Source organism: Poecile atricapillus, chromosome 23 (genome assembly GCF_030490865.1).
Source record: "Poecile atricapillus isolate bPoeAtr1 chromosome 23, bPoeAtr1.hap1, whole genome shotgun sequence".
Classification (NCBI taxonomy): Eukaryota; Metazoa; Chordata; class Aves; order Passeriformes; family Paridae; genus Poecile; species Poecile atricapillus.
This window is the reverse complement of record NC_081271.1, coordinates 4,865,760-4,882,122: the sequence shown is the minus strand read 5'-3', so window position 1 is coordinate 4,882,122 and position 16,363 is coordinate 4,865,760. Positions and strand designations below refer to the sequence as shown.

General features: G+C 43.2%; 1 protein-coding gene across 1 annotated transcript in view; it reads left to right on the top strand.

The window, feature by feature from the left end:
• The window catches only part of TRIM33 (tripartite motif containing 33), a 36,674-nt gene extending 26,461 nt beyond the window's left edge, over window positions 1-10,213 (top strand). Inside the window, exons 12-20 of the mRNA XM_058855827.1 lie at window positions 745-877; window positions 1,857-1,920; window positions 2,226-2,385; window positions 3,107-3,453; window positions 3,924-4,047; window positions 5,015-5,089; window positions 5,968-6,120; window positions 7,768-7,818; window positions 7,901-10,213. Of these exons, the coding sequence (XP_058711810.1) occupies window positions 745-877; window positions 1,857-1,920; window positions 2,226-2,385; window positions 3,107-3,453; window positions 3,924-4,047; window positions 5,015-5,089; window positions 5,968-6,120; window positions 7,768-7,818; window positions 7,901-8,113 (1,320 nt within the window). The 3' untranslated portion in view covers window positions 8,114-10,213. The remainder of the gene's footprint in view (window positions 1-744; window positions 878-1,856; window positions 1,921-2,225; window positions 2,386-3,106; window positions 3,454-3,923; window positions 4,048-5,014; window positions 5,090-5,967; window positions 6,121-7,767; window positions 7,819-7,900) is intronic.
• Window positions 10,214-16,363: the final 6,150 nt, after the last annotated feature.

The window sequence follows — 16,363 nt, the reverse complement described above, 5'->3', positions numbered from 1 at the left end:
AGTGTGTGAAGCTCATCAGATACCAGATTAGAAATTGTGGGATAGTCCAAAGCATTACCATGCAACTTCCAGGTGTACTGAAAATGCAGAATTCTGCTAAGATGCTTTTCTTTTTATACCTGTTCATGTAATAGCTGTTATGGATTTTAGTTGGATTTTTAGTGGATAGGAAGTGTTAGTCCTTCAGGCTGCTGGCTCGGTCATTAAAACCTACTTGGAATGCAGAGTGTTTCAAACACATTATTGCATTTAACACATTTCAGCAGTTATAGCAACAGGGTCCCTGTTTCTTTGGCTTTAACAGGTACTAAAATCTGTTTGAAAAGTGAGTGGGAGATTTCCCATCTCGTTAAGGAAAGACAAGATTATGGCTTCCCTTAATGTCATAATTATGGAATAACCTTCACAGCCTCAGTTATCTTGTAGTTCATGACTAACACAACACCAGTGTGACCAACACACCGAGCAGCTGGGAACCAGAAAGTTTGCAGTGACCTTGTGTGAGTCAGCTCAGGATCATACTGGAAAAACTCAGATTTAGGATCTTGTGAAAAAACATTCCTTGAAGCTTCTGATTTGAAAGCCTGATCTCTGCATGAAACTGATACAAGTATTTGCTGATGTCCTGAATCCTTGAAGGAAGAGGGAATTCTAGTAAAGACACTGATCACAGTTTAAAGGGATGGAACTGGTATGAAAGTTGAATTAGACCTCTCTGATTCAGATTTTTGTTTTCCTCCTTAGCTGGAAGATGCTGGTTCCAGCAGTTTAGATAATCTGCTAAGTAGATACATTACAGGCAGCCACCTCCCCCCACAGCCTACAAGCACCATGAATCCCTCCCCAGGACCTTCAGCTCTGTCTCCAGGGTCATCAGGTAAATCTCATGGGTTCTTCTAGAGATCCAGAAAGTGATGGGTATTTCTGGTATTTAAGTTGAAAATAATTGCCTTCCCTTCCTGCCAGAAGGGAAGTGATGTTTTATTTAAAGTTTGTTTTGCTCAGAAATAGATTCTTCTGGAAATTTAAATTTTACCCTCCTTCAGAAATGTCTTTATAGACACAAACTGCCAGCACATGGATGCAGTGTTGCAGATCCATATAGAGGCACTGGCAAGGTCATTCTGAATATAACTAATGGTAGAGCTTTTCTTATGCACGTGAACAAAGTCACCAGTACCTAATTCTGAGCTATTTAAACATTGAAAATCTCTATTTCTATGAGTAAAGAGATTATTTCAGTTAGTAAGAAGAAATCCTTCCCTGTGAGGGTGGAGATGCCCTGGCACAAGTGCCCAGAGGAGCTGGGACTGCCCCTGGATTCATTTAAGTGTCCAAGGCCAGGCTGGACAGGGCTTGGATCAGCCTGGGATGATGGGAGGTATCCCTGCCATGGCAGATGCTGGCACTGGGTGATTTTTAAGGTCCCTTCCAACCCAAACCATTCTGGGACTTGATGTTTCTCTTGGTTTCTCTACAAGACTTGTAAGATCCTGTAAATGAATGGGTGCAGCAGTGGGGCTTCCTGTGTTTCTCAAAACCTGCCTGCAAACCATGCAGAGGCTGCTGTTTTGACTTTATTGGTGGCTCTCAGTGCATAAAATTTGAGGATGTAGTGGTCTGAAGGCTTTAGCACTGTTTGGATTAGGTGAAATAATTATTTGGACTCTAAGAACTGTTGTCTCTTTTTTATTTAATGTGATGTGCTAGATTTGTTATGATCAAAAGACTGAAAGAACAGCTGCCTTAGGTGACTTAGTAAATTAGGATATTCCTGCAGCACTTCTGGGGTTACTCAGCATTAGTCAGTGAATGTAAACTTGTACAAAATCAGCTTCTCTGCTGCTTCTTTGCAGGTTTATCCAACTCCCACACTCCCGTGAGGCCCCCCAGCACCTCCAGCACAGGCAGCAGAGGAAGGTGAGTGTCACATTAACACTGTCAGGCTAAAAAAAGTCAGACATGAAGAATTCCAAAAAGGAATTGGCAGTTGGAAAATTGTGCTTTGCCATAACTGTGATGGCGGAATGGAAGAATGCTTACGTGAAGATTTATATTTTTAATTTTTTTTTCCCTGTGCTATGATTCTTCTGTATCTTGTAAACTGGAGCTGTTGTAAATGTTCTAACACCCTTTGCCTTTCTCTTGAGAAACAGTTACCTGAATTTCTTTGCCCTGTTAATTTATCCTCTTATCTATCTCATGATATGCTGTTGTCTTTGCAGCTGTGGCTCCTCAGGCAGGACTGCTGACAAAACTGGCATCGGCTTCAAGGCTGACCAAGTGAAAGTAAAGCAAGAGCCAGGCACAGAGGAAGAGATCTGCAGTTTCTCAGGAACAGTAAAGCAGGAAAAAACAGAGGATGGCAGAAGAAGTGCTTGCATGGTAAAGTTAGTTTGTGCCCAGTGTGTTGTGGTTTTCCTGGCTGCATGTTTAAGAATTTCGAAAAGAAAAGAAAAAAAAAGTATTTTTACTCTAAGGCTTCATTCTAAGACATATTGTCTTCCTGGTAATGCTCTGCCAGGCACAGGGTGGTCTGTAATGTAAATTTTATCTTTACCTATTAAAGTGAAGTGTAATAGAGTGTATTTTCTGCTTTTAGTCCCTAATTAATAAAAGCTGTGATTCACCCATTGATAGTGGACATTTCCACATAGGTAATTGCATTCAGAAAACCTCCAGTCAGTCAGAAGTTCTTAGACCAAAGTATAAATTAAATAATTAGCAAATTACTATTTTTCAGTGTTTCCCAATGATGCTTGATTGACCAGGATTGTGTGCACGGAGGAGGGTGCTGGAGTTGAGGATTTTTCCTAATGACAACGAAGTTGCCATTAACAGCTTTTAATGACTTAGTGTGTTTGGCTTGTAGCATTTCTCATGTTCTATATCAGAAGAAATGAGTGTGTTCTTCTAAGAAAGGACATGTGAAAAAGCAGTTTTCTTTACTATGTGCAACTCAGCTCTTCCTCATGTTTTCCAGTGGTTTTTTTTGGGATATGAACATGGTACCTTTGAATGGTGGGAGGCTTTTGAATTCCACCACAGGCAGAAAGATGCCGCCATAAAATCAACTCTGATTTTCAGTGTGCTACTTTCATTCCAGCTCAGCAGCCCCGAGAGCAGCTTGACACCACCACTGTCCACTAACTTACACCTGGAGAGTGAACTGGAAGCTTTGGGAAGCCTGGAAAACCATGTGAAGACAGAGCCAGCAGATCTGAGTGAGAGCTGCAAACAGTCTGGGCACAGTCTGGTGAACGGGAAATCGCCGGTGCGGAGCCTCATGCACCGCTCGGCCCGAGTGGCAGGAGAAGGGAATAACAAGGATGACGACCCCAATGAGGACTGGTGTGCTGTGTGCCAGAACGGGGGGGACCTGCTGTGCTGTGAGAAGTGCCCCAAGGTGTTCCACCTCACCTGCCACGTCCCCACACTCCTCAGCTTCCCCAGGTACCGGCAGCAGCGTCGCTGTGTGGGCTGAGATTGTGCACAGAACTTAAACTGTTTCTTCCAAAATCAGTTTGTTCTGGGTGGTTTCTTATACTACAGAAATATGACATTCCCAAGGCCTTGCCTAAGTTGTTTGTGTGTAGCTGATCTGTGTTTATCTGATAACAGAATCCTGTTGTGTTCATCTGTAGTTTGTGTAAGGTCTCCCAATGCGATTCTCTTGTGTGAAATTAATTTTAAGGCAAGGTGAGAAAGGTGTTATGAGATATTAAGGTATCATAAGAGGGCAGGAAAAATGGCCTTGACTGAGAGAATTCTTGTGAGCATTAAGGGTCATTCTTTAGCTTTGGGTATCCAAGTTTTTACTGCAGTAGAATGTGAATCTTTAAGAGTGAATAAAAACTACTTATAGTCATCACTGATGAGAATTTATCCCTGGATGTCTGGAATAATTGTGTTTTTCTCTTTAGTGGAGAGTGGATATGTACATTCTGCAGAGACCTGAGCAAACCTGAAGTGGAGTATGATTGTGACAATTCCCAGCACAGCAAGAAGGGGAAGACAGCACAAGGCCTGAGTCCTGTGGACCAAAGGGTGGGTCTCCAACTTGCAGGAATTTGCTTCCCAGGAAAAAGTGCTTTCTTACATCAGCTAACCCACACTGACTGGAGATGGTTTTCTTTTGGCTGAAGCAAGTTAAATGTGGTTATGGCTTTGCAAAACAATTCGAGATGATTAATGAGATTTTTCCTGCTGTGACCACATCTCCAGGTGTTGGTGCCCTGGTTCATTGGGACTGTAATCACTTAGGAGCTAAAATTTAGCATTAACACAAATTCTGTATTTAAATGCATCATTTAACATGCACTTAATGAAAAGTCCTTTGCATTTAGCATTGGTGTCACCCTCATAAAATATTTGTGTGAGCTTGGTGTGTTGATGGGTGTTCTGTGAGAGGGAGTATTCAGGTGTATTCTTGGGGAATTTCAGTGACCTTGACAATCAAAATTAGTTTTAAGTTTTAGCTCTATTTTTATTTTTAACACTGTGTAGTGTTAAGAGCATTATCAAATCAAATTCCTCCAAAGGAATTACAAGCAAAGCAAGGAAAAATATTTCAACAGGGGAATTTATAGAAACACTCTGGCTCTGCTTTCAGATTGTTCAATTTTGTCTTGTGGGGAAGAGAGAAGTCTGCAGCTCAGTCCCTTTCTCTTACATGTGGTTGTTTTTGGAAAAAAGCAGTAAAAGTGGTTGTAGTTGGTATTTAATTTTTTAATTTGCAGTATATTAGCATGTCTCTCCATGCTTGACTTCAGCTCTAGGCTTTTGGTTAGGAGGGATAAAACAGAGGAAATTTGTGAACAGTAAATGGGGTTCTGCCTCTCAACTCTGCCCTCCCAAGAACTTTACCTTTTTTTAATTAAGTTGAGGGGGTTGCATTATAATTTTCTAGTACTAAGCTGTTAAAGTACAAACCTATTTAAAGTAAAGTGGTATGAATTTCTGGGACAGGGTTTAATTAAGAATATTAATCTGACCCTGTTTATTTCTTTATAAGAAATGTGAACGCCTCCTGCTTTACCTGTACTGCCACGAGCTGAGCATTGAGTTCCAAGAGCCAGTCCCAGCCTCGGTGAGTCTCCTGCAAAACAGCTTGTGGTTTATATTTGGTATAACCCTGAGAGTCTGGAGTTGAATTTGGGAAGTAACTGACTGCTTTCACAGGAGCTTGTCTCCCTTGATGAGTCTAAAAGTTCTGGCAGTCATCCAGCATTTCATGGGTCTGAGAGGGAGAGCATCTGATTCTGGAGCTGCTCCAGGCAGATGCTTCACTCCCAGTGTCAAAAAAAGATATTTAAAAATAATTCCAATTAGCAGTTATTGAATTGGAACAAGATGTCTCAGGATACCCATGAAACTCAAAATGCTTTAGGAGAGCTTTTTGTTTCTTTTCGGACAAACTTTTGAATGAGAGGAGGGAAGAAGCTGCTTTGCCTCTTGTGTTTTCAGCTGTAAGAGGAGTAACTGTAATGCAAAGCTTTGCTGTGCCATGAGAGACACTGAAGGTTAGAAAGAATCCCTGAATGGTTTGGGTTGGAAAGGACCTTAAAGCTCATCCAGTGCCACCCCTGCCATGGACAGGGACACCTTCCACTGTCCCAGGCTGCTCCAAGCCCCGTCAAACCTGGCCTTGGGCACTTCCAGGGATCCAGGGGCAGCCACAGCTTCTCTGGGCACCTGTGCAGGGCATCCCCACCCTGACAGGGAAGAATTTCTCCCCAGTATCCAATCTAAATCTACCCTCCTTCAATTTAAAGCAAATCGTTCTTGTCCTGTCACACCATATTCTTACAAATAACTTTTTAAACAGTTTGAGGAAAGGAAATTTCTCTGCTTTGCTGAACATACCTGAAGTATGTGATGAGATTAAGGGATTGATACCTTCAGTGTAGAAATTCAGCTGTGAAGTCTATAGCCATTCAGTGATAAATCACTGTTGGGTTTTTACAGATACCAAACTACTATAAAATCATAAAGAAACCAATGGATTTATCCACGGTGAAGAAGAAACTGCAGAAGAAGCATTCCCAACACTACCAGACCCCAGAGGACTTCGTGGCTGATGTCCGGTTGATCTTCAAGAACTGTGAAAGGTTTAATGAAGTATGTTAACTTCCAATCTAAACACCATTTGTAATTTTAGATGAAGATTTATTTCAACCTGGTTGTGCAGCTTCTCCCAGGAACGGCTCTGCTTTCAGCTGTAACTTCTGCTTTTGGAGCAGATGCTGAATCAGACACTTAAAAACCAAACAAAACTCAAGGCAATTGCAGAATTACTTCTCATTTTTAGCTAAATTGGGAGAGCAGAGGGAACTTGTAAAATGCATTCAGTGGTGTCTGTGAGTGAAGAGCAGGGTGACCTGGTTACTGTGCATCAGATTGATTGCAGAAGTTCTCAGGAAGTGCCATAAAGACAACCAAGAGTACTTAAAAGTGTCTCAAGCTGCCCAGGTAATTGTTTTACCCTTGTGGAACATGGTGGAATCTGTTGAGAAATTTCCTCTACTGAGGAGAAATCTGTCTTTTTGAAGTTATTCTGGTTTTAGTTCCTCACACAGGCTGAATCCAACAAAGCTTTGTGGCAGTTATGGCTTTTAACCTTCCTGCTTGAACTCCTTGGTAGCTGGGCTCTCACAAAAATCAGTTTTCAGTGGATAACTTGGGTATGGGGTCATATTTTTTACTAATTCTACAATGATCCCATCTGATATCCCGTACACTTGAAATGCGACTTGGGGAGGTAAATGACCTGAATGTTACTGTTTGTGGAGCAATGGAAAAAATTATCTAAATATCAAAAAAAAAGGTGATACTGTGCTGAAACCGAGTAAGGAGCTAAGAGGGTTCCTGGTCTTTGAAATGCTTTAAAGCAAGGATGACAAAAGGCATGACAGGGAATGGCTTTCTTCTGACCTTAGAAATGCAGCCAATATTTCTTATTTCTTAAAATGTAACCTGAACTTGCAGTTTTTGGGCTGCATTTCTGGTCCTGTGCGGAAGGAAACTGAAGGAACTGCACAAAGCTACAATTAAAACTGAACTAGATAAAATCAGGGTCGGTGATGTGGTGCTGGAGCTGCTCAGAAGCATTTGGGACTTTGACAGCCCCGACTCCTTCATGTCCCTGCATTAAGGGAAGTTCATGAGGTAATTATGTGAACTTCTCAATCAAGGGAATTAATGAAGCATCCACTGTAGAGGAAAGCATGCTGCAGCTCTTAGAGACCAGAGTAGAACAAGGGAGGAAAGACTGAGGGATGTGGTGATTTTTTTCTTATTTTTTAAAAAAAGAAATAAAACGTGTTTCAGCTTGCCTGGCTCATGGCAAAAGTTGAGTCACTCTGACCTCTCACAGCAGCATCATGTCGAGTGCCTCTAAGCCAAATGCTTTTCCAAAGCAGAAATCCAAGTGGGGTAATCCCCAGGAAAGCGATCTCCTGGAGCTCTTCCCTCCAAAGGAGACTTTCCCACAAACATGTCCAGGCAACTCCAATTTATCCTGAAGAAAGCAGTGATGAGTAACAAACGGCAGGGAGCCACTTGTACAAAAGTTGTGTGTTCTGTTGAAGGTTTATTTACCACCTAAGACTGTTTTAAACCTGCTGCTTAAGTTTGGGAACTAAAGCTAACAAACCATAACAAACTGTGTTGTTGTTATGGCTGACTTTAGTCATCCAATCCTATGCAATCTCGTAACTTTAGAAAGGATTATAATTTCATTTTTTTTGACTCTGGTATCCTTTTTAGATGATGAAAGTTGTTCAAGTTTATGCAGAAACACAAGAGATTAATTTGAAGGTAAGCGTTTCAGACCATGCACACTTGGTGAAGGGATGTGCATTTCCAACAGGTGAATATTCCTGTCTTCTTTCATCCACAGGCTGATTCAGAAGTAGCACAGGCAGGGAAGGCAGTTGCATTGTACTTTGAAGATAAACTTACAGAGATCTACTCAGACAGGACCTTCCAGCCTTTGCCTGAATTTGAGCAGGAAGAGGATGATGGTGAAATAACTGAGGACTCCGATGAAGATTTTATACAACCACGTAGAAAACGCCTAAAATCAGATGAGAGACCAGTGCATATAAAGTAATCTAATGATATGGACCTAAAATTTATTGTAAAAACTGTTATTTAAGTGTTTCTGGAATATTATCATGCCTACAGTGGCCATCTTGAAGAAGCTGGTAGCTTTTTAAACAGTATTAGATAACAAACAACACTTGTACAGAAAAACATTCGCATCAAAAGGGGAAAAAAAACCTGTATTGTAAATTTTTGGTGGTTTGTATTTTTTTTTTCCCTCAATTTCTTGCTATATTCTTTCTTTTCCTGATGGAGAGGACACACTCATCCTGGTCTCACAGACAGAGGTGGAGGAATGTTGAAGGGAAGCAGATTTGGTAGGAGATGTTCCATGCACAGATAAGACTGTGTAGTGACATGATCTGCAGGACTGGACCCACTCAGTGACTGTATCTTGTATTACACTGCAGTGTAAACTGTGAGCAGAGCTCCTGAAATCCCCTCTGTGTCCACCCAAGTGTGTGTTGGTCATTGCTTTGATCATCTCACTGAAGCAGGATTGTGAATAACTGATCTTCTGTGTTGATCCAACTGTTGCCATTTTGCTTTCTTTACTCCATTTTATGTAGAGCGAAAGGAAAAAGAAAGAAATATCATTAAACTGTTCTGAATGGGCAAGTGCAGGAGTGTGAGGTTTTGGCAGATGAAAGGCTAAGCTGGTGGTTCCAATCCCTTTCAGTAGGACAAGGTGTATTCATTAAAGTCCTGTACCCAGAACATTTTAATGGCATCCATGGCAGAAGTCTCAGCGTTGTCATCTATCCCTGACCCCCTGACGAGGCAGAATGTTCTCTCCAGTATTCATTCTCTAGTTTTCTGTACTTAAAATATAGACTGAAGAGGTAATAACTGGTTGGGGTGTTTTTCCAGTCTTCCTAAATATCAGTTTCTAATAGACCACTCGGCAAACAATAACGTATTAACTACCAAATGTGTAAAATTTCCTGTATTCACTTTGTCTTATTTGTAAATAGTGAATTGAGATTTCTTGCAGGTCAGCAACATTTGCTGAACTGTTTTTAAGCTAATATGTATTCTTATTGATTGTTCCTATCAAGAAAAGATTTGTAATATATGCTATTTCTAACATTGCATTCATTTTGAGGTTCTGTCTTATTTTTCTTAGAGTACTTCTCAGAACTTTCTTCAGAAGCAGCTTGTGAGGGAAATGTGCAGGAAGATTGGAATCAGTCTGAGTTTGGGTTGCCTGTCCATCCATTGAACAAAGCACTTGCACAGGGTTTGGCCTTGAGTGGTTTCTGCTCAAAGAGTGAGAACAGAACAATTGCCCAGTTCCCTCTACCCCCTGAGGCACCTCTGCAGTGTCTTCCCTTGCACTGTTCCATCCCAGCATTCCAGGTTAGAAATCATGGAATCACAAGGAGTTACAGCTCGAGGAGTTGTTTTCTTTACTGACACAAGTCAGTACTAGAAATAAATAGAATTTCTGGCCTTCATATTGATCTTGTTAAAGGAAGTTGAAGGATTCATGTAATCAATGAAGTCGAGATGGCAGAATCTCAATTTGCCAATTTGTGTGGATCCAGCAATTCTGGGAGAGATCCCTGGGGGTTTGGTGTACTCAGCATAGCAATTCCTGTGACACTGTACACGCTTTACCATCCTGGTAAAGAGAACTGTTTTAGCACAATTTCAAATTGAGAAATGCTCTCAGCAGTTTTTATGCAAATCACTGCAGATTTGGTTTCTTTTATAAGAACCAGGTCTGTGTACCTTGGGATTCTCCCTCTTGCAATAAATGAGGGGACTGAAGATGTTTGTAACTTCCAGCTCACTTCTTTACTCAAATGTTACACTTCAAACTCCAAACTGGTTGGCTTTTTCTTTTTTTTAATTTCTCAGACATTAACAGTGCTGTTTTAAGTTTATTTTTTGCCAGTTTGTATGTGAAAGGAAAATGAATTCCACTTCAACACATTCAGTTGACAAAGAGCAACAACTTTGCCTGTGGAAAGGCTGACATGTGAATAGGACACTGGTAGTGACAAGGGATCATTTCATGGCTCTGTGTATTGCCTATTTATGCATTTCTAGTTTCTCAGCTTCATTTTGCAAAAGGAATATTATTAAAATTATCATGAAAATAAGATTCTGTGAACTCTCTTCACTCGGGGCTCCTGTTTTTATGGCACTGTTGGTACCTTCAGGCCTCGCCTGTTGAGCTGTTCCCTGGGTAGCAGGTGGGGATTGGATCCTGCAGATCCTTGGGGATGAGCTAGAGCATGGGATGGGCATGGGGGGGATCCCAGCAGAGCTCAGGGGATCCCAGATGGAGCTCAGGGGATCGCAGCTCAGTGGGAAGGACTCACCCCAAACCCTCCAGGGAGGCTCATGCCCCCCCCTGCTGCAGGAACAGGACCCCCTGCTCCGCACCCAGACCCCAGAGCAGTTCCCAGTGTTTTGGGACAGCCTTTCCTTTGAGATAGCCTCTCCAACTCTTCACTCCAGGTGCAGAACTTGTCCAGCTCATGCTCAGCATCTTCTGCATACCAGGAGTGAGCTGGGCTGGACCCTGCTGAGGCCAACTTCTTCCCTTGCACAGACCCCACTGAGCCTCCAGAACTGCTCCTCCCATCCGTTCCCCAGTGCTCAGTAGGAATATGTGGAATTTTGAATGTGTGCAAGAAATCTCAAGTGTTTCTTTTATACAAGAAAACAAAACATTCTCTTCTTCATCTTCCCCTTTGTTTTTGAATTCCCAAAGCAGTAATTCAGTGATTGTTTGGAAAGCAGCAAAGTTCTATTTGAAATTATTTCAAAGGGTAGATAAACTCTGCTAATCTCTGATCTTGTAGTCTGGGTGTTCATCACAGAACTGGAAAGTGTTTGTTCAGTGGAAACAATTTTTTGGAGCTCTTTGGAGCTCATTCAGGAGCAAATTACTGGGTTTGTATTAATGAGCCACTAATTCTCTGGGCACCTCGTGTGCAATGTGTGAGGATTTTACCTGGGCACAGCTGACATCAGGAATTCCTGTAAAACTCTGATCCCGAGGGGTGGCAGGAGGAATCTGGCACTTCGTGCAGCTCTGCTCTCACTTAAAATACCCCCAAAAATTTGTGTCTCCATTTTGGCTGAGAACTTTTTGTTGCCCCTGAAATTTTAAGTTAATCCAAAGAAGGAAAAGGCAATTTGCTTTTGAAATGAGAGTGCAGAATTCCCAGTGTGAGCTGCTCCATGACCTCAGCATGTCCTGCCATGGAATTCCTGGTGATGAGTGGGAATTCAACAGCTAAATGGGCTCAGGCCTTTTATTTAGCTGTGCCCTGGAATTAAATGACCTAGAGCACAGTAAGGCAGAGTTATTATCCTAAAATAGGGGCTTTTCCCAATTTCTGCAAACAGAAATGCTCAGTTAAGTGTGGAGAGGTTGTTCCTCTGTGTGGGATCTGACATTTCACTGTGACACTCTATCTGTATCAAACATTTCAAGCTACTGGAAAAGTCCTTAAAGTGAGCCCAAATTTTGGTTTTTTTCACCTGATTTTGGCTTACCAGGAAAACTTTAGGTTATTGCAACAGTATTTTGAAGCTGTGTGTGTGGTGTACTGGGAATTGGCATTTCCCAGTTGGCTTCTTGTTTTTCTCACTCTCTTCCTCTGAAAAAAAAGCAATAAAACTGCTTTATCAGCTGCCTGTCAGCATGACAGGAATCCTTTCCTTTGGATAATGAATTTATAGGGAAGTTTGTATGTAAATCACCAAGCCTAGCTTCTAAAAACAAAGTGTGCAGCAGCTCCTGACAATATAGATTGTGGCATTCTATTTTAAAAAACTGGGGAAAGTTCCATATTTTTTTAAGAAGTAGCTGAGCAAATAATGGAGGTACTTTTTTTAAAATAAAAATGTGCATGCCACAGTTACACAGATGGCACATATGGATTGTACCTTTGGGTGTGGTGATTTGTTTTGTCTCTCAAAGCATGTGTGCAGTAACTCTTCCATCTACTTCCACTTGGCTTATGGGGATCCTTTTTTCTGTGCTTTCTAATGTGTCAGGATCGAATCAGCTTTCCAAAATTGCAGTTAATTTGGGAATCTTTATTATAAGTGGACTATAAAATGTACAAAATGCAGTTTGGGCCTTTTCTGTTGAGTGAAATCACAGCTCGAGGCTGCTGGCTTTAGAATTTATGGGATTTCTACAAAGAGAGGTACTGGAATATTTTGCAAGCTGGATTTTGGCAGGATTCAGTCTGGAGCGAGCTCCCCTGGCACATCTGTGCTCACCTGCAGTGGGGGATTTTTAGGCTCAGAACACCAGGGGAGATGTAAATAATCCTATACAGATTTGTGCAGTGCTAAGCTTGTTTTACATGTAAACATTCTCCTGGCAGGGTTAAATCATGGCATTCTTTGGTTCTTCAATTATTTCCTGCTTCCAGTACTAGAGCTGGCTCATTTTGCACATAATAAATTGGCCTCATCTTTTAATATGATTCTTCAAAAAAACCCAAGTGCTGTTTCTGTGATATTGTATTATCTGAATCATCCTATTTTACTTTTTTTTTAAAGTTATCATTTCTAATTGTTCTGTTCTTGTGTTCTTTTGCTGGTGTGTAATTAAAAAACAGGAAATTTTCTTTCCCTGGTTATTTAATACTTTAGCTGCCTGTAAATATTTCTTGTTAAGTGCTCTGGAATGTGCTGTAGAAGTTGTATTAGCTCAGTTTAAAGCATTGTTTGGAACTCATTTTGGTTGGTTATTTCTATTAAATTAGAAAAATCATTCTTTCAATTTGAGTTTCTTTCTTGCACATCATCAGATATGGATTCATGCCTGTCAAAAGACTTTTCCTGACAACACCTGCAGTGTGGAAGTGGGGTGAAATTTAGGCTGCAGGAGCACAGGTGAGCCCAGCTGAGGCTGCAGAAAATTATTTGTCATATTTATCTACACCTGACTGTCCCTTGTCCTTTGCTACATGAAACATGAGAGTTTGGAGGTCTCTGGACCTTTTGCATGCAATGAAAAAGCTGCAGACCTGGAATTCTGTTTGTTCCCTCAGCCTGGGGCTGCAGTTCGGTGGCTGCACTGCTCCCCACCACTGGTAAATCCCATTTTTGGAGCAGTGTCCTGAATTTCCTGCTTGGGAAGGCAGAGGCAGAACTGAGCTCTGCAGATCTTGGGCTGTGGCCCAGCAAGTCCCAGCTCTGCAGGGACTTGTCTGGCAGGTTTTGGACTCGTGGAATGGCTGCAGCTCCTGCAGTGCCCAGCTGAGCACAGACCTGAGAGAAGGAAGGGGAGTGAGTTTGCACCTCAGCTAAAATTCCCTTGGAATAATTTCTCTGCAGCCAGTGAGGGAGAGCTCTGGGAACCTGGAATGCCTCCAAGCCTGGGGGTGTCTGAACTCCCAAACCCCAGGTGAAGGTTCTGATCCAGGCAGGTCTGTTCCCTACCAGTAGCTCCCTTCAGGCTCATAACAAACCCAAATTTTTCTCATCCTCTTTGTTTATTCCTTAAGTGCCTGTGGTGGCTGAGTGTCACAGAGGCTCCTTGATGAGAGCTGTGTTCTAGGAAAAGCTTCAGTGAGCTTCACTGGAGCTTCTGTTCCCCTAAAACAGAGAACAGCTGCACTCACTGCTGCTCTGCTCCCTGCATGGTGGAACAGGTGAGTTACACCTGAACCACTGCAGGTCCAGCCCCAGCTCTGCAGCGCTCTGTGGGTGCTCTGAGTGCTCTGAGTGACGAGTGCTCTGGTTGTTCTGGGTGCTCTTTGTGCCCTGAATGCCCTGGGTGCTCTGGGTGCTCTGGTTGTCCTGGGTGCCCGAGTGCCTCTCTCTGCCTCCCCTGCAGCCAGCAGAGGAACGGTGAGGAGCTCTTGAAGGGGCTTTTTTTTTCTCTTTGCCAGATGCTGCCTGGCTGTGTCCCAGCACTCCCAGCTCCCCCAGACCATCTTTGGCTGGTTCTGCTGGCCTTTGTGGATGGGCTGGCACTTGGCATTTGCAGCTCCTGTGTCTGACTCTGCTCAGGCTTGCTTGGATTTTCTTTCTCTTAATGCCCTGGGTTTCATTCTCCTGGCTTTAATTAATTCTCCTGGCTGGCTCTGGTGACACTGAGCTGTTCACCCCATCACACCGTGCTGCACTTCAATTGCCAACTTTCATTTCAGCCCAGAGTGAAAAATCCCATCCCAAAATCCTACCAAGGATTAGAAACAGCTGCTAAACTGTTCAACCCCTTGCTGCCATTGTAGAATTCACATTTATTACAGAATCCCAGAATGGTTTGGGTTGGAAGAGACTTTAAACTCATCCAGTTCCACCCCTGCCGTGGCAGCAACACCTTCCAGTATCCAAGGCTGCTTCAAGCCCATCTTACCTGGCCTCTGATACTTCCAGGGCTGTGGATATCTCTGTGGACACAGATGATTTTGGAGTTCTGATGTCTGAGATGATTAGTCTGGATCTTCTCCAGAGCACTGGCCTTCCTTCCCCTCATTAATCTCCTTCCCCATGTGAGCTCTGGGTCACTCCAGTGCCTGAACAGGTTCACAGGGGCTGAACTGCACTCCTGACTGTTCCTGTGTCCTTTGCTCAGTGCTGCTGGAGCAGATTGAGCAGAACAAAGTACTTTAAGGCTGAGCAAACTGCTCTTTGCCAAATCACCTTCCCCTGCTTCCCAGAGGCTGCAGCACCGCGCTGGCTGATCCCACCTGGGATAATGCTTAGGATAATGTTTGCTAAATTAGCAGGGTTTAAAACCAGGGATACAAATTCCTGCTCCTCTCATTAACACATCAGAGATGAACACGTTCAGCACAGAACTTCAGCAAGCAGATGGCCCAAGGCTGTGTCACAGTGGCTCAGGGTGCCGGGGCCTCCTCACTGAGGAGCAGGCAGGGTGTGCAGGGCTGTATCAGATGCTTCATCCTCCACTGACATTCCTCTTCCATCCTTGGAAGTGTTCCAGGCCAGGCTGGACAGGCCTTGGGGCAGACTGGGACAGTGGAAGGTGTCCCTGCCCATGGCCAGGGGTGCAGTAAGAGGAGCTTTAAGGTTCCTCCAAAACCAAACAATCTGGGGATTCTGTGATGTGCTGACTGGCCCTTTTTGCAGCCCCAGCACTGCCCAGGGGCAGAGCTTGCTGCTGTTGGTGCAGCTCAGCCCCTGCCCTCCCTCCGGGCCCAGGCACAACCTCTGAGGCTGGGCAGGATGAGGCACCCTGTCGGGGTGTGAAACTGGTGGCTGGGTTCTTTTTCCCAGGACTGAGTTACGAGACAGAGGCTGTTTTCTCCTGTTCAAGCTTGGTTGTTTATTCTTTCCTTATCTATATTACATATATACAGAGTACAGGGAGCTGCATAGACTAAGATAGAGAGGTGCAAAGTGGCTAACGAAGAACTTCAAATTCCTTTATGTGTCTCTTTGTCCAATTAACAAATGCCAAGTAAGTTATTTTTCTTAGTGACCCAATGACTCCTGTGTGCTGCACTGCAGATTTCTTTGTCCAATCACTCATTATTACCTAAAAACCCTCAGAAGAAGATGAAGAAGGAAGGAGAAAGGGACAATGCCCTAAATCCTCCATCTTGTCTCTTACTTTCTAAAACACCTTAAACCTTAAACTCTAACTTTCTCACCCAGTGACTTAAGAAAACTCTATTTAACCTACACACCCACATTCCCAGTTTCTCTACTTTAAAAGCTGTCTCCATGGTGTTATGTGAAACTCAGAGCTCTCTTGGCTGTCAGAGCCAGGCACCACAGATGAAGGCTCATTTTCTGTGCTTCTGACCCCAGCACCACCCTAAACCTGTCCAGCAGCTGCTTGCGTGAGAGGGGCTTTACTTTTTTGTCTTGTATTACAGAGACAAAAGCAAAAGCCTTTTGTGGCAGAGGAATTGCTCATAAGTGTTCAGAAATCACATCTATTGAGGATTTCCACTGCTGTGGGAATATGGGGCTGGGATACACCAATGGGATCTGCACTGCAGTGTGCACTTGCTTCAGATCACTTTCCTGTCAGGAAAGAGAGAGCTCTGAAAGTGACTGGAACCCCCATTCCTTTGGAATTTTTCTGTGCCCTGAATCTGACAGGGGTTTTGCTGTTCACTGCAGAAAGAGGTGCAAAATTCCGAAGTTTTGTTTCCTCTTGGAGTTTGTGTCTCCAGGCAATCCCAAATGTAGGTTGTTTTCTCTGCTTGCAGCAGATGTTAGAGGAAGGAGACCTTGCAGCCAGCAGTGCTGGCAGCAGGGCCCGAGCTCAGGGGGAATTCTGCTCCCTCAATGAGGA